We start from the raw sequence: 18644 nt of genomic DNA, 5'->3' as shown, positions 1-18644 counted from the left end.
CCTTCCAGTAATCAATTCTTCAGTCCTATAGTCTCATGTCCCTCTGCAGGAATCCAAACAGCTCAAATACTTTCAGATCAAGCCTGAGATTAGGAATGTTTCTCAAGCTATAATGGGCAGCCAGGTCCCAGAGAAACACTCTTTCCCCTACTTTGTGAACCATCAAGGAAGGAAACAAGTATTTATTAAGTATCTACTATATCCCAGGGACTGGGCTAAGTAAATCTTTATAAATGTTATCTCATTAGTTCCTCACAACAATTCTGAGAGATAAGTGCATTGCTATCCCCATTTTACAGTTGAAGAAACTGAGGTAAAGAGACATTAAATGACTTCCCCAAGGATACACATGTGTGTATTTAGTGAATGAGTATATGGATTTGAACTCAGGTCTTTATGTCCAATGCTCTATCTATTGTACCACCAAGCTATCTACAACCAAAAAGGCTGTATTCTGCCTGTGTCTCACTCTTTAATTCTCTCTTAGTCTTTACATCTTCCTCTCTTGGTCCCTTTCCCCTTTACACCATCAGCACTTTTGTAGTTACTGTTTGTAGTTACTTCTTAGTTACTGTTTCAGTCAAATGTTTTTCTTTCTACAGTGTGCTGGAAAGGACTTGAAAGCCTTGGTTGACACTGGCTGTCAACATAATCTTATCTCTTCTGCCTGTGTGGACAGACTAGGGTAAGTAGCAATTTGTGATGGAATGGAGTCAGACATCACCAGTCCACTCTATATAACTTCTGAGCCTTTGGAGATTTCCAAGCAGCATGGACCTCCCCCTGTTGTCTTAACAATCAAAAGAGCTAACGTATGTAAAGCATTTTGCAGCTGTAACATCACCAGACAAATGTCAGTTGTTCTTATGAGATTACAAGATGTCAGAGTTCAAAGGGACTTGAGATCTTTGAGGCTCAGGAAAGTAGATATACATATCTTAGATTACAGAGCTAATAAATGAGATTCAGATCTAAGTCTTCTGATTTTGTTGCTCAAAAACTGAAAGGGACCTCTGAAGAAATGGCATTGAGATCTACTGAACATGAACAAAAATTCCTTCTGTAATATCCTTGATAAATGAGCACCTAGTTTTTGCTTAGGACTTCATTGCTTCCCAAAACAGTCTTTCCATTTTGGGGTAGGTCTACAAGAAATTGTTTCCTTGTGTTAAATCTGTAATCTTGTAATTTCTACCCATTGATCCTGACTTTACTCTCTGGAGCCAAAGACATTTTAAAAAATTACTTCTATCAAGGGATTCTAGTTAATGTTTAACAACTGACTGGAAGAAAAACTATTCATAATACATTTTAAAGTTTAATCTGTATTATTAACATTTTCTTCGTCACTTTATTTAATCTAGATAATCAATAAAACAACAAATCAAGTCCTGATGTGAAGTATTTGCCAGTTTCAAAAGTATAAATGCCCGCACTGAAAATTTAACAATTGACCCTTGTGAGTCAGCTCCAGTATACCTCTTTCTCCATCCTTCTTACACATATTATTGTTGTTGATTGATTCGGGAACATCTCACTTTCCAAGGCCTTATTTGGGGCTTTCTTGGCAAAAATTCTGGAGTCGTTTACCTTTTCTAGTTCATTTTACAGATAAGAAAACTGAGGCAAGCATAGCTAAGCAAACTTGCCCAGTGTCTCATAGCAAGTAAGTATCTGAGGCCTGGGTCCTCAGATTTGAACTTGGATCCTCATGTCTCCTGGGCTAGTTCTCTATCCACTGTGCTAACTGCCTTATGTATGACAGCATTCAAATACTTGAAGACAGGTATGATGTACTTTCTAAATCTCTGTGGTTATTGATGTCAAGTTTCTTCAACCAGTCTTCACATGGCTTGATTTTTAAGACCTTTTTAACTTTCAGTTTTCTGTCTTCCTTGGCACACTTTTCAGTATTCCCAAGTTTTTCCTAAAATGAGACACCCAGAACCATAATATTCTACATGTGGTCTGACCAAAGTAGAGTATGGCATTCTTGTTCTTGACACTTGGTCCTTCCTTCCCTTCTTCCTTCCTTCTTTCCTTCCCTCCTCCTTTCCTTCTTTTCCTCCTTTCCTCCTTTTCTTCCTTCCCTCCTTATATCCTTCCCTCCCTCCCTCTCTTCCTTCCTTTCTTTCTTTTATTCCTTCCCTCCTTCTTTCCTTCCTTTTTTGTTTTGCTTTCTTTCTTCTTTTCTTTTCTTAATAGTCTTTCATTTTATCAAATTACATTTAAAGATAATTTTCAACATTCTTTTTTGTAAGATTCTGAATTTCAATTTTTTCTCCCTCCTTCCATTTCCCCTTCCCAAGACAGCAAGTAAATCTGATATAGATTATATATGTGCCATCATACTAAGTAATTTCTACATTAGTCAGGTTGTGAAAGAAGATTCAGGACAAAAAGGAAAAACCACAAGAAAGAAAAAAACAAAAAAAGTAAAAATAGTATGCTTTAATCTGCATTCAGACTCCAATTTACTTTCTCTGGATGTGGATGGCATTTTCCATCCCAAATTTATTGGAATTATCTTGGATCACCAAATTATTGAGAAAAGCTAAGTATCATAATCTATCAGGTCACAATGTTGCTATTACTGTATACAATGTTATCCTAATACTATTCACTTCGCTCAAGATCAGTTCATGTTTTTACAGACTTTTCTGAAATCCAGACTGGTTCTTTCTTAGGAAATTAAGGAACATATTAATCTTTTGGACTGCCTTTCACACTGTTGTCACATGTTGAGCTTGCAGTCCTCAACTATCTTTAGATGAACTAATCCTTGAAAGCTAAAATCCAAGTAAAATTTTGCTACATTTCCCTAATATAGAACTCAAGAACCTTGTTTAAAACAAAGAATAGAAAAGAAAGAAAGGACAAAGATACATGAGCTGTTCTTGATAAAGTCATATTGGCCCATTATGATCATTACTTCCTTTTCTAGCAGTTGTCAAGCTTTCTTTTAATAATGTATGCTAGAATTTTGCCAGAAATCAAAATGAAGCCTGATGGCTATTGTCTGGATTGCCCACATCCCTTTCCAGGAGCCATCTTCTTATTCACTTTGTAAGTTGTTGATTTTCCAGATCCACACAGGGATTAGAATGGTATCTGTACTCCTAAGGCATTCATTTTCTTACTGAATATTTCATAATCCTTAGCTTCAATTTCTGGATTCCTTCTGACAGTATCATTTTTGTCCAAGGGGATCACCAGGGGTAGTTAGAAGTCATCAGGTTTAACAGATGTTTGGAGTTTTTTCTTTATGTCTTAATACACACCCCCAGAAAACAACAGACCTCTCTGTTGCTATTAGGCTGACAAAAAAAAAAATGCCTCAGTATTCTTGATTGCTGACCATGACTATTCATCTCATCTTCCTTTCCCCCCTATATCACAACTCTAGAGATCTTCTTTTGATATCTTTAATTCTGTTGTCTAGCTTAGAGCTACAGCAAGCCTTCATCTTCCACTCCAACCTTCACTTTCTCTTTCCTTTCTCTTCCTATTCTCTCTATCCATAAAGTTCAAACTAAGACTCAAATTCTTATAGGATTTAGCCCATGCAGATGGTTCTAAATCTATTATCTTTTTTCCTCTCCTAAATTCCCAATTGCAACAAACCTGTCACAGTCAAAACCTTGATATCTCTAATGATCATTAACCCCTACTCTTGACTTGTCTAGATTAAACCATATTCAATTTCTCTTATTCCTAGGCAAATGAAGAATTGGAATGTCTTGTAGACATGATTTTCCTGAAATGTGTTATTGTTAGCCCTGGTTCTAAAGTCTTTGAAGTTTGATTCAAGGGCATGGCAAATCACTGGTTAGGGAGTTCTAGCTTATCCTATTTAATTGGGAAGGTCTTGAGCCTTTCCATTAAAGGATGAGATTTGAAAATTCCACAAAGAGTCATCATGGTCTATGGCTATAAGTAGGCCACCGACTGCCATAATTCCAGAGGAGCTGTTAGAGACTCAAGGAATTAATAACCATGTTTAAAATGCCACAATTACTTTTTTGTTGCATGGGCTAAATTGGCCAAAAAAAAAAAAAGATGATCAGCCCCATGAAGCTGCTGAGGAGATCAGAAGTGTTGGCACAAAAAGTCTGTAATTATGTATTTTTCCACAAGCCCGTAATAGCTTGGGTGCTAGTTATTCCCATCAGCTTATATAACTGCCTGCAGTCTTTGTTTGCCATTTTTTCCCACCCCCAAGTAAGTATCATTGATTGGGATCCAATCCCACTGGTATTTGTTGCCATCAGCAGCACTAAAATGTGTTTATCATTTGCCCTCCTGGGTAATGCACAACGTGAATTAGGTTGACCTGGTTTTGCCTTAAAGGATCTAAGACACATCAGCATCGACAACAAAGCCAGTCATGAATAACATTTATTATGTGTGTACTCTGCAATAGACACTGCTAAGCTTTGGATACAAAAAAGCAGGCAAAACCCCTGATCTTTGAGAGCTCACTGGGCATGGACTTTTCTCCAGTTTTCAACTGTTTGCCACCCTCTCCTCGTGGCTCCCTTACCTTCCCTTGGTACCTGTAGCACTTTGATCTACTGGTTTTCTCAGTATTTGTTTGGTTTCCTCAGTCTGAGTGGTTCATTATCCACCTGCCCCCAAAGCAAGGGTATCCCCTAACATGTTAGGGGATACCATTATCTTCCTTCTCTTCCTCACTTCTTAGTGATCTCATTTTCTTCCATGACTTCAATCATCACTTCTAAGCAGATGATGCTTATCCATACCTGATGGATCTGTCAATCTGGAGTCTCTCTGGCACCTTAATTTGAATATGCACAAAACCAGACTCATTACCTTCCTTCCAAATCTACCCCTCTTCCAAACTTCCTTATTTCTACCGAGTTACCTCTATCTTCCAACTCATCCACTTGTCAAGTTTTAGAGCAATTTTAAATCATGCCATAGTCTCACTTCCCATATACAAAGTATTGACAAATTCTATTGATCGGACCTTCAATATTTCTCACATTAGGCCAGCATTCTATGCTACAACCACCCTATTTCATGCCCTTATTACCATTTTCATTGGGATTATTATAATAAACTCCAAATTATTCTCCCTGCCTCCCATTTCTTTCCTATCCAATTAATTTTTCAAATTGCTCCTAAAGTTATCTTTTTGAGGAAAAGATCTGACCATGTCACTCCTTTGATCAAAAACTTTCAGTAACTTCCTATTGCCTCTAAGAGAAAATAAGAACTTAGCATTTAGGAACTTCCATAATCTGCCTTCAGTTTTCATTCATTCATTCAGCAAATATTTATTAAGCATTTACTATGTTTCAGGAACTAGGCATTATGAATACAAAACCGAGAATGAAATGCTCCTTGCCCTCATGGAGATTTTGTTCTTCTGAAAGGAAACTTTCTCTCTCCCTCTCTCCCTCTTGCTCCCTCTTTTTCTCCTTCCCTCCTTCCCTCCTTCTCTCTCCCTCTCCCTCTCCTTTTACTCTTTCTCCCCCCTCCCTCTTTCTCCCCCTTTCTCTCTCTCATATATATATACACACACACATATACACATTATATACATACATGTTATATATACATACTTTAAATATATACATACATATATTTTATATATACGCATATACACATGCCCACATTATATATTTATGCATGTATATACACACATTGTATATATAATATACATAAATTATATATACATATATGCAGATACTTATTATATACAGATCCATGTATATTATATTGTGTATACCCATACATATAAATAAGGAAATCCAAACTATATTTAAAATAATTTAGAAAGTTCAGGGAGCTAGCAACTGGGGGAAATCAAGATCTTCCATGAAGATCAGCATATAAGGAAGCTATGGATTCTCTGGGTTGGAGTAAAGAAGAAACTGGTTCTAGATACAGGGACAGTGAATGCAAAGACACAGAGATGAGAGGTGCAATGTCATGGATGGGGCAGTAGGCAGTCAGTTTGGTTAGAGTGTAAAGTTCATAGAAATAATAGTGTATGGGAGAAGTAGTCTAGAGTTGGTGAGTGAAGAGTTTAAATACCAAAAAGGAATTTATATTTTGAACTAGAGATAAGAGGGAACCTTTGGAGTTTCTTGGAATGGGGAATGATATGGTCAGACCCGTGCTTTTGGAATGTTAATTTGACAGGTGTGTGGAGAATGGTTTGCAGACTTAAGGCAAAGAAATCAATTAGGAAGCAGATGAAATAATCCAGGACCCAACTAGGGCCCAAACTAAGATGGTACTCCCATGAATGGAGAGAAGGGCTTGAAGAGTTATTGGTGTTAAGAAATGAAAGTTATATACAAACACTATAACAAAGATCAGAAGAATTCATTAGGGAAAAAAAAAGTCGGGCTAGTAATCATTTATCTCAGATGAAGTGAAACTTAAAGAGAAGGGCTTGGATGTAGGAGATACTATGAAAGTAGAGAATACAGCCAGCATGAAGCGTATTCCTTGTATATAGTAGACAATTAACAATATATGTATGTTGCATTGAATTAATTGTATTAGTGAGGGAAAAAAAGGAAGCTGGCAATAGTAAAGTGAGGAAGCTTGAGGCATCAAACTGGTGGAAGGAGGAGGAGCCCAATGTGTCTGCCATATTTAGTTTAAGGAGTCCTGTTGCCTCAACACACAGATTGAAATGACTTCTTCCATTCCTGTGTGAGAACTATTGGACATGCTGCGATTCCTCATAAAGGGGATATCTCACTAATGTTAGCATGTTGGCTGAGCGTCTCTCAGGTCAGCAACTGAGTCCATGACCCCTAAGCCGAGCATTAACCTTCTTAGACGAATGTGTACATCAGGCACAGGGTGGTTTGCTGAATAGAGCACTGGACTTAGAGCAAAAGACCTGAATTTACAACCCACTAACTAGCTATGTAACTATGGACTTGTCACAACTTCTCAGGGCCTCAGTTTCCTTTTCTGTAAAATGGGGATCATAGTATTTGCACTACCCACATTTTTTGTAAAAGACCTTCAAGACCATCAGTACCTCTAGAGGGTAGCCCATTATATTTTTGCATAGCTCTTAGGTGCCTCCGACACCTAGCTCATATGGTGTCAGGTTCTGCCTTCCACGATTTCCTACCTGCAGCTTAACAATCTGTCCAAGAGGAGCAATTCAAACCCTCTTTTACTTGCTGGACCTCCTAGTAGCTTCAATTGATTCCCGTATTTGTCACAGTTTCCAGTTCCCTCATTACCAAAGTGGCAATCTCCTCAAAGTGGTCCATTTCATCAAGATCCTTCCTCAATGACATCTCCCAGGTGTCAACACAGTATTCCAGATGTTGGTTAGCTAGGGCAGAATACTATGGTACTATATTCTCCCTCATTCTAGACACTCTGCTTATGCTACCTAAAAGATTGCATCTGTTTTTTTGGGAAGCCTCTTACTTTGTGAATATTCTATTAAGCTTATGGTCTTAGTAGACTACCAGACCTTTTTCATATAAACCATTGTCTACCAGGCTTTATCATTCAGTACTTGTAAGGCTGGATCTCCCTACCCAGGGGTCCTCAAACTTTTAAAATAGGGGGCCAGTTCACTGTCCCTCAGACTGTTGGAGGGTCGGACTATAGTAAAAACAAAAACTTTGTTTTGTCGGCCTTTAAATAAAGAAACTTCATAGCCCTGGGTGAGGGGGATAGATGTCCTCAGCTGCCAAATCTGGCCCACGGGCCGTAGTTTAAGGACCCTTGTATTGTAGACAAGATGCTATAAAGTAAGTCAGAATCGTAGGGACTAAAAGGGACCTTTTTGTTCCGTCATTTTTCAGTCCTATCTGACTCTTTGTGACCCCATTTGGGGTTTTCTGATAAAGATACTGGAATGGTTTGCCATTTCCTCCTCCACCTCATTTTATATGATGAGGAAACTGAGGCAGATAGGGTTATGTGACTTACCCAGGGTCACACAGTTAGCAAGGGTCTGAGGTTAGGAGGATGAGTCTCTGACTCTGGATGCAACTCTCTATCCATTGTACCATCTACCTGACCAGAAGGAATCTTGGAGATCTAGTTCAGTCCCTTCATTTTATAGATAAGGAAATTAAGGTCAAGATAAATTATTTGTCACATAGGAAATTAGGTGTCAGGAACCAGGATTCAAACTTACTGCTACATCCACCACCCCAAGCTTCATGAATCAAGAGCCATGACTTGGATTACTTTGATGCAAACCACTGGCTCACCTGGTCCTAAAGGATCCCCTCTAGAATTTCAGGCGTAGATCCATGAGCAAGCATAACCTGAAGGAATACCGGTGTAGCCAGGAGTTCACGCCAGATATGAGAGGTTCTCCAAAGTCTCCAGTGTGGTAAATTGAGGACAAGCCTATAAACAAAGCACTGGAGCTTTTCTTCCTTCCAGAATCTTTCTTCCCCTTAAGGGATCTGTCCCTGAAGAGAATCTGGAATTGGGCATCTTCTCTCTCAAAGATGGAAGCCAGACAATTATGTGCTCTCTCCTAGGCTCTCACCACCACCATAAGGCAGGCTTGGATCACTGAGTATTCTGTCTCCATCAATGAGGGGAGTCTTGTGCAAATAGCCTTGTATATATCAGAAGTCGAGGCTCCAGACCTTATAAAAATTACAACCACAGATCCGACTGTTTTCTTTTCTGCTGCAGGCTAAAGGACCATGTCAAGTCCCACAAACATGATGGGGAAAAGCTCTCCCTGCCCCGGCATCTCAAAGTGGTGGGCCAGATTGAGCACCTTGCCCTTACATTGGGATCCCTGCGCCTGGACTGCCCAGCAGCTGTGATTGGTAAATGGGTCTTGAGGACTGCCCCGAGGCTTGCCTTCCCTTCCCTGAATGTCCTCAAACCTCCTGCTAGTTCCATTAGCTCTGCCAGCTGAATTATTAATCTGTGGGGTCACTCAGCGGTCCTGTCTGGGCTCGATCAAGTAGGGCCAGTGGTCCCAAACATTTACCTCGGGAAGCCTGGTGAGAAGTAATTAGAAATCGCAGTGTACAGTCAAGGAGAAGGACTCTCATCGTTCTTAGGAGAGAGGCAGCTGTATTTGAGAAATGATTGCTCCCCACACACAAACACTTGTGCATTTAACATTTAGGGACATATAGAGACACTTAGCCCCTTTACCCCCTGCCCCAGTTACCACCTCTAAGAACTCACTTCCTGTAGCTATGGATAAGGCTGCATCAGATTCTCACTAAACTTATGCGTCTTCCTTCTTTTCCAGAGGACAATGAGAAAAATCTCACCCTTGGACTCCAGACGCTGCGGTCCTTGAAGGTAGGGCTGGGATTCCTTCCTCTCTGTCCCTGACAGTCCAAGGGGGAGGGACTTTAGGCAGTGGTGAAAGCTGATTTTAACCTTTGTTCTCAGTGCATCATCAATCTGGACAAGCAACGCCTCATCATGGGGAAGGCAGAGAAGGAAGAGATCCCCTTTGTGGAGACTGTGTCTGGGAGTGATGACAAGTGAGTGGTTGTAGGGGTTTCGTCACTCAGGGAAGCCCAGTTAGAGTCTCAGTGAGGTCCCGGAGAAGGCTGCAGCCTGCCCTCTCTGCCCTTAATCCCCTCCCCTCTCAAGCACTAATAGATCCCCTTATCTAACTTCCTTAGCCCCTCAATCTTCCCATAGGGAGGTTCCCCATCTCTCTAATGGGAAGTTACATGAGGAGATGAATGACTATGGTGGGGAGCAAGCCAGGAAGGGAGAAGTAGGGGGGAAGAAGGAATTTTTAGGTCTGTGTAAGAATTCTGATTTCTTTTAGGCTCATTGTCACTTCTGATATTTTTTTCTTTTCATTTCAGCACGTCAGAGGCGTAACTAAAGAGTGAGATGTGTGCATGAGTGAACACACACTCTCACACACCCCTACACATACAAGCCACATACACCCCCAAGCTAACAGCTTAGGAAAGCTGTCAGGCTTGGCCCAGATGCAAAACAGGTCCCTCTGCCTGGACCACATCCTTCCCTCTGTGGGAGGCTCCATCAATTCCTCCCCTCTGGGCCTCTCTCCACTGTAGCCTGTGCTTAGAGATCCTGTCTGGTTTTACCTATGGTTTTTATACGTCTGATCCTGTATTTAATGGACCTTTGACACTGCCCTGACCTAGTTGCTGGAGTGTGTTCCCTGTAGCTCACTCTTTCCTAGGAATTTGCTTTCTTTAGCCATATATAGGAGCTGCCAGGAGCTGGCCCTTATTAGGGTCACTTCCTTGTTTTCCAACGAACAGACATGTAATCAGCAGGAAACGGGTACTGATTCACTGGCTCACTCACAGAAAGCCATATCAGAGGTTCATTGAGTTTTTATTCACTCAACACATAGGATTTAGATCCGTAAAGGGCCTTAGACATCATCTCCTCCATCCCACTTCTTCTACAGAGAAGAAAAATAAAACTGAGCAACCTGCTTGTGGTCACATAGCAATGAAGTAAAAGTGACCTAGGTCTCCTGTCTCCCAGTCTGACCTAATTTCCACTTTAACATTCTATCTCTTCTGCCAAAAGAGCTGCGAGATGAGAGCGATAGGGCTGGTGAGACAACCAGAGAAATTAAAAAAAGGAGAAAGCACGGGAGCGATGGCACAGGATGGGGGATGCCTTCCATGAGGAGTTGGATCTAGAATGCCATTACTCCTTTTGGGTAAAGAATGGAGGATTCTGGTTAAAATGATAACAGGTTTTCTGAGTACTGTTATCAAGTATTAATCTAGTAATCACTTTTTAGGAGATGGACTTAGCCAGCTAGCTAGGGCTTAGGGAAATAACAGGACATGGAAGGGGAAGGGATAGGGAAAGTGAAGGCAAGAGGGTAGCTTAAGACTTGGGCATGTGGATGGACTCATGCTGGTTGCTTGGTTGGGGAAGTGCAGGAGTAGTCCAGGTGGGGAGGGGAGGACACAAGAGAGTAATCAAAGGTATACTGGATTAGGAGCCCAGGACTACGTGCATCACTAGCTTGGACGATCATGGACAAGTCACTTCCACTGTTTCTTCACCTGTAAAATAAGGAAGCTGGACTAGACGAACCCCTTCCAGCTGTGACATTCTGGAGGGAGCTGGTGAGATGGGAAAAGTTTGCTGGGGAAGCTTTTCATGTAGAGTATCAGAGCAGCTGTTTACACTATAGTTCTGTCATGTTGTTAACCTGTGAAAGGTCAGTCAGTGCTTTAATAGAGATAAATAGACTTTTATTCATTCAGTGCCAGTGTTCCCCCCCCCCCCCCCCCCCCTCTTGTAGCAGGTGGTATTCCAAAAGAGGAAGAGAATTCATCCTGTCCATCTACCCCATTCTTTCTCAATAGAATTCACAGTGTGAGTCTCTAAGATACCTCTGGACACTCCCAGTTTGGGGCACGTGGGCACAATCCTGCGGCCACACTGTCACTGTCTTGTTTCACAGGTTTATTCACAAGATACCTCCCTCCCAGACTCTTCCCAGGCAGCCAAAGGGAAGGCACGGACAAGGTCCAAACAAACATCACAGGCAACAACAGTGAGCTCTCTGGGTTCCGAAGCCCCTGGTAAAATTTTCCACTTTGACTATTCTCCTCCTGTCCCACCCTAACCTATTCCTTAGCAAGGGTGGAGCCTCTCTCTACTTCAGCTTAGGTTCTCTTCAAGTTTTCTGCCTCTTTCTGTACCCCCTCAATTTCCTTCTCTGCCCTGCCCTTTCTTTCCTCTCAAAAATGGATTAATCCCTGCTCACTAGGGCACAAATCATGCCTGGAATAAGCTGAATATCCTTCCATTCTTTATTATATTGCTGACCACCGCCATTAGTCTCTCAAAGGCCCCTCACCATGAAGTATTAGCCTGTTTTCCCCATGTCAGAAGCACTGGGGACCAAGAAAAGCTAAGGAAGTTTCTTTTCTGATGACTATCCAACGATCAGGGAAGACACATGTTCCTTAACTTCTTAGAATGGATTAGATGACCTTTAGAAAGTCTTGTGGTGGGTCAGGTAGGTGGTGCAGTGGTTAGAGCACCAGCCCTGAAGTCAGAAGAACCTGAGTTCAAATCTGGTCTCAGACACTTCCTAGCTGTATGACCCTGAGCAAGTCACTTAACCCCCATTGCCTCAGCAAAAAAAAAAAGAAAAAAAAGTCAGTCTTGTGGTACCTAGAAATCTCCAGATTTAGAAGAGAAAATGATTGGATGGTTTAAACTGTGACATCACTGCCTCACCCAATGTGCTTTCTGGTCAGACCTAAATTGAACTCCCAAACCAAATGATCATCAAGACTTCACTTAGCAAGCTACGCTTGGCAAAGGCATCTTGGGAATGTTTGAAGCCCCTTTTGTGGGGAGGGGGATTTTAGGGTCTCTTTAACTTTCTTTCAGTGTCTCCATATTTGTTCATGGAGAATCTCCCCTGTAGTGGCGTGTACTCCGAAGGGTGGGACCACAAGTGGGGTTGAGCCAGCCCTTCCCTGGGCAGCAGATTCCCGCCCGGCGAGAACCATGGCAGACTTCATCTTCCATAACTGGAACCCATGTTCGGCAGGAGTTTAGTTTCTGACAGGAAGCTTGATAAAGATGTTTTTAGAACTTAGTATTTCTATGCCTAATGCATTTGGAGAATGGGTATTTTCTGATGTTTTCTATTTCTCTGCTTTTAACTAGTCCTTCCCATAGACACTTCCAGTCACTTAGTCCAAGTCTCCCCAGCCTGGAGCTCTTGGTTACAGCCTCCCCTCCTGTAGGTGAAATATCTTTCTAGGCTCCGAGAGTCGGGGGTCCTTCCCAGCCTCCACCTTTGAGTCTCTCTGTGGCACCTTCTTCTTGCACTGTGTCCGGCTGTGTCTGGTTTGTCTGTGAGACTGTTGTACTAATAAAGTGAAACCTCATCTCAAGAGGCTCCATGGTGTTTATGAGGAGAAACTGGTGGGCGTGCAGTTGGAGGAGCATGCCTTGGGCCCTGTCGTGTGGATAATTAGGGTATAATTAGGGGAAGGGAAGAGAGAAGGGATTGAGCATTTATTAAGCACCTACTTTACAAATATTTCAACAACCTTGAGATGTGGGTGCCATTAAGGACTCCACTTTATAGCTAAGGAAATGAAGTTCTAGTTTCGTTTTAGTTTATCTATGGTGATGGTCATACAGTGAGTGTCAGAGGCAGAATATCTTCTTGAATCCAAGTCCAACATTCTACCCTCCATGCTGGATTTCCAAACTCTTGAACCTGGAGTTTCTCGAGAGGCAATTAGATGAGAGCCCATACCACTGAAAGAGCCATTGAGGCATTGGGATATTCATCCTAGAAAAGAGAAGATTCGGGCAGCTAAGTGGGGCAGTGGATAGAGCACCAGTTCTGAACTTAGGAGGACCTGAGTTCTAATGTGACCTCGGCCACTTAACACTTCCTAGTTGTGTGACCCTGGGCAAGTCACTTAACCTCAATTGCCTGGGGGGGGGGGGGGGGAGAAGAACATTTGGGAAGATATCATGGGTGGCTTTAGGTATTTGAAGGACTTGTGGTGATGGGGGTGGGGTGGGGTAGAATTAGGAATAATGGATAGAAGAATCCCATTTCTTAGAATTTTAGGGTGGGGAAGATAACTTAAAAGTCATACCCCAATCTCTCCATTCTCCAGAGGAATCTGAGATTCAAATATGTTAAATGGCTTGCCTGACGTCACACAGCAGTAAATAGCGGAGCCAGATTTGAATCTGTATCCACTCATCCCTGTTCTAATCATTTTTCATCAACATCATACTACTTCTTCCATTCACCATTTTCAAAAACTTTCCAACTGTTCAAAAGTTCAGAACTGTTTAAAAGTAGAAGGGGGCTACCTCAGAAGGGAGGGGATTCCCCATCACTGGAGGCCTTCAACTGGAAGCAGGAGACACTTGGAGGCAGAGGGGATTCCTGAGATATTCTCAAAAGTCTCTTGAACCTCAGAATTTCTGAAATTTTGAGTTTAAGGGGAACAATGTTGCCTCAAGAATAATGATCCAAGTTGAGATGAATTGGACAATGAACAATAAAGAAAGGAACCTAGGGGGCAGGGTTTTTTCCAGAGCAAGTGCTCACTAAGGGATTGGGTACATTGAGATAGGGAGAGCCAAGGAAGGGGGGACCAGTCAGGAGAAGCAAATTGGTTCAGCTGTGAATTTTCCATGGAAATTAAAAATAAAAATATATGTAAGTATGTAACAAGACAAATAACATAGGATGTGCAATTTTAGAACTAGAAAAATAAGAGTAGTGCATGGAAAAGAGAGTTAACTCTGGAGTCATTGAATCAAGATTCAAGTCTTGTCTCTGACACTGTGGGATCTTGGACAATTCACCTGAGCTCCTTGTACCTTGCTTTCCTCTTTTGTAAAATGAGGGGATTAGACTAGAATACCTCTGAAGTCTTTCCAGGTCTAGACCTATAGTCCAGTGATTGTAGAAATAATATCTGAGGTCACCAGGTGAGGAGGAATTTGTCTAAGATAACATTGAAGGTTGCTCGTGGAACCAAACACAGAACCCTGATATCCTGACCGCTGGTCCAGGCTTTTCCACATTCATGGTTGCCCCCCTCTCTGGGACTTTGCTGAAATTGGGAGAAAGAGAAAGATGGGGAGAGAGGAAAAGGGAGAGGAGAAGAAGGAGAAGGAAAAGGAGAAAAAGGAGGAGGAGAAGGAGGGGGAGAAGGAGGAGGAAGAGGAGAAAGAAGAGAATGAGAAAAAAGGAGAAGGAGGAAGAAGAAAGAAAGGAAGAAGGAAGGAAGGGAGGAAGAAGAAAGAAAAAAAGAAAGAAAGAAAGAAAGAAAGAAAGAAAGAGAGGGAAAGAGGGAGGGAGGGAAGAAAAGGGGGAGGGAGGAAGAGGGGGAGGGAAGAAGAGGAAAGGAGGGAGGGAGGAAGAGGGGGAGGGAAGAAGAGGAAAGGAGGGAGGAAGGAAGAAAAAAAGAGGAAGAAAAGCGCATAGGTGTAGAGAGAAAAAGTGAGAGTTATGAGAGAGGTATGGGATGGTGAAATTCATAATGATCCTGCCCACTTTTCCCTCTACAATCCCCAGGGTTGTTAAAATAGGTTTCACAGGGTCCTTGAACTTGGAAAAATGCATCTTTTATTTTCCCTAACCTCCAGCTGAAATTGAGTACTTCCTTCAAAAATGAATGTGGGTAACAAGTATGATTCTGAGAAGGGGTTCTGAGGCTTCAGCAGATGATTAAAAGGGCACATGAGCCAAAAAGGAGCAGCCCTGCCCTACAGAGCAGCCCCTGACCAGCATTCAGTGGGGGAAGCTCCCAGCTTCCTCTGCTGTCCCAGCCCTTCCCCACCGTCCTCGGGCAAGTTATTGCCAGGGAGAGATTCTCCATCTGGAGTATCAGTTAGGAGGGGCACTATCATCTCCAGCCTTTGGCTCCCGCCCTCTCTCCCCCACCTCGCCCTAGATGCATAAATTGCCACCTCTTGCCTTTGCTCCTCCTGACAACCTGACCCATATTTAGCAACAGCTCCTTTGTCCCCTCCCGACATCCTCTTGGACCTACAGCTCAGAGAGAGGATTATTTGGTCTCATGGGGAGGTGGGAAGTGGGGGGTGGGGGAATGGGAATGGAGGGGAAGGGAAGGGGGCTGTGTTGGAAAGAGATGCTCCCAGCCTAGTGTAGGATGTTCCTCAGAACTCTCTCAAGGGGAGGGAAGACATTTTCCTGAGCTCAGCACAAGCTGCTCCCCATAATAGGTTCAGTGTTGCAACCCTAGATTAGAGCTGATGGCCTAAGCATCGGGATGGAAGGCTCTGGAAATTATTACTTCCTTATCCCCCTCCCCCACAATATCACATATTCCCCCAACTGCCTGTATGAGCGGAAAAGTCATTCTAGCATTCTGAGATTGGCTTCCTCCTGTGTAAATGAAGAGATTCTACCTCTTGAGGTTTGGAGGTTCTAGATGAGATTCTGAGGTTCCAAGGGGATGACCCTTTAATCCTTGTCTGTAGATCAGGAAGGTGAGCTCATTATCCTATGAGGTTCCTTCTATCTGAACAGCTAAAGAGTTTGTGACTCTCCAAGCTCATGTCTTCCCTCCCACCCTCCTCCAGGAGCATGTCCCCAGTGTGAGCTGATGATTCTCCTTTCAGGTACCTCCCCTTTCATTTCCTTCATCCAGAGATGGGAAGATGGGAGGGAGCCAGGTATTGCTACCCCCATTTCATAGATGGGGAAGGTGAGTAAGACAATATTGTGGTTTCCGAGCCTATAAGCAACAGACGCCTATGACAAGAATAAGCTTTTACCAGCCTTTTCTCTAATACTTCATCTACTAGCATCTTAAGTTGGAGGGACCAAAAAAACAAATAAAGGGGAAAAGGATAATTGCCTGGCACATAATAAGCACTTAATAAATGTTTATTGACTTGAGATTGAGGGACAAGGGGAAAAAATAGAGGCAATAAGAGAAGATTGGGGGAAGGCCTCCAGAGTTGGGAGATTTGGGTCCCCTAGTGATAATAATAATTAACATTTGTACAGCTATTTATAGATATAGATGCAAATATATATTTTATATATCTATATATAAACTCTCCCTCCTCCTCCTTTCTTCTTCTTCCTCTTCTTCTCCTCCTCCTCCTCCTCCTTCTCTTCCTCTTCCTCCTTCTCCTCCTCCTCCTCCTCCTCTTCCTCCCTGTCTCTCTCTGTCTCTCTGTTTCTCCTCTTTCCTCCCTTTCTTCCCTCCCTCCCTCATATGTAATCCTATTTGATTTTCACAATATCCCTCTAAGAAATAAGTGTTATTATTCCCATTTTATGGAGGTAGAAATGTGAAAGGCTGAGAAAGGTTAAATGATTTATTCAGGGTCACACAGTACTAAATGTCTGAGACAGGATTTCAATCCAGGTCTTCTGGACTCCAAGAACAATGTTCTTACCTACAAGAACCTAATCTTAGACCTTTCTTCCCATGTGGCTGTGGGGTGCTTGCTGAATCAGCCTGCTGGTTTATCTGTCAACAGGCATCTGGTTGGGGGAGGGAGGAAAGCAGCAGGGAAGCATTAGCTGATTGTGAGTTCCTGAAAACGCCCCAACACCTTCTGTGCCAGAAAGAACCAAGGATGCCTAGTAGGACAACTAGCAGCACAGCCCCCACAGGTCCCTCTGATATTTGGAGAATGGGACTGCAAATTTTTGGTCCCACAGAGAAAGTCCTGAAAGGGGAACTCTGGTAAGAAGTTAACAGGCCATCAAGTGCCTTCTCCTCCAGAAGGATCCTCACACTAATCTCAGGGCTGCTTTTTCAGTATGGGAGACTCAGTCCCCCTCCACACACTTTGTTCCCAGGACTCCCTTGACCTAGGTGTGGACAAATGTCCTCCCTTCTTGGTTCAGATGATACAATATTCTAGTTTTTTAATACATGATATTTTACTTTACATGAAAAATAACAACCCTAAAGGAAAAAAAATTCTCAAAACTATCCAAAGACCCAAGAACCTTTAGTTCTAGAATCCCTAATCTAGTCTTAATTTTTTTATTTAATTGAAGAAACTGAGACGCAAAACAAAACAGCATCTGATACTATACATCACAATACCCTTGTAATCATTTATCCTATATATTTTATATATATATATATATAAACAATAATAAATTAGAGACCTGTTTTGTTCTGAACACTATATTTTTGTTAATTCAATGGATATCTTTCACAACCGAAGGGAGGAAGTAAATTATTAACATAGCAAGAAAAATGATAGAAATAAAAAAATAATATGCTTCCAAAATAAAAAGGAAATATGAACAGGGGAAAAATCTTTGTACCACACATTTCTGATAAAAGCTTTTCATGCAAAATATATAAGGAACTGATACAAATTTCTAAGAACAGGAACTATTCTCTTAATAGGGAAATGGTCAGAGGATATGAACAAGCAATTCTTGAAAGAAAACTTGTTAACACATTCATGAAAAAATATTCAAAATTTCAAATTAGGTAATTGAAAATCAAAACACTCTGATTCTAATTAAATTAGCACAGCTGTGGTCAAAACAAGCACATTATTAGAGGGATAAGACTATTAATTGGTTCAACACTTTTTGAAAATAATACAGAATTATACAATAAAAATAAGCAAAGTGTCCACAACCTTTTATCTAGTGGTCCCACTACTGGAATTATTTCCTGGAGAGGTTAATGATAGAAAAAAGAAAATATTCCTAACAACACCAGTTGTAATATTGAAGAATTGTTGACAGTTGTTTAGCAGTGTCCAACTCTTCATGACCCATTTGAGATTTTCTTGGCAGAGATACTGGAGTGGTTTGCCATTTACTTCTCTAGCTCATTTTACAGATGAGGAAACCGAGGCAAACAGGATTAAATGATTTGCCCAAGATCCTACAGCTAGTGTCTGAGGTGGAATTTGAACTCAGGGCTTCCTGACATATGAGTGTATACAGAGACAGTTCTTCTGAATGCAAACTCACTTCCCTGGGAGGGCTGATTCTCCTACACAATTTCCAGAGGAGACTATTCTGCTCATTTCTTCTTCCTTTTTTTTTTTTTTAAATAATAGCTTTTTATTTTCAAAATACATGCAAAGACAGTTTTCAACATTTATCTTTTCAAAACCTTATATTCCAAATTTTTCTCTTTCCCTATCCCTTCCCTCCTCCC

The 18644-nt window shown here is 41.7% G+C and overlaps 1 protein-coding gene across 2 annotated transcripts in view; it reads left to right on the top strand.

The window, feature by feature from the left end:
- NRIP3 (nuclear receptor interacting protein 3) overlaps nt 1-12878 on the top strand; it is a 30743-nt gene extending 17865 nt beyond the window's left edge. For both annotated transcript variants that reach the window (XM_031941387.1, XM_012552502.3), the window contains 5 exons: nt 603-685; nt 8671-8810; nt 9248-9300; nt 9394-9488; nt 9825-12878. In XM_031941387.1, coding sequence (XP_031797247.1) covers nt 603-685; nt 8671-8810; nt 9248-9300; nt 9394-9488; nt 9825-9840 — 387 coding nt within the window. In that variant the 3' untranslated portion in view covers nt 9841-12878. The remainder of the gene's footprint in view (nt 1-602; nt 686-8670; nt 8811-9247; nt 9301-9393; nt 9489-9824) is intronic.
- Nucleotides 12879-18644: the final 5766 nt, after the last annotated feature.

This window comes from Sarcophilus harrisii, chromosome 6 (assembly GCF_902635505.1).
Source record: "Sarcophilus harrisii chromosome 6, mSarHar1.11, whole genome shotgun sequence".
In the NCBI taxonomy this organism is placed as follows: Eukaryota; Metazoa; Chordata; class Mammalia; order Dasyuromorphia; family Dasyuridae; genus Sarcophilus; species Sarcophilus harrisii.
This window is presented reverse-complemented; position numbering and strand designations above follow the sequence as displayed.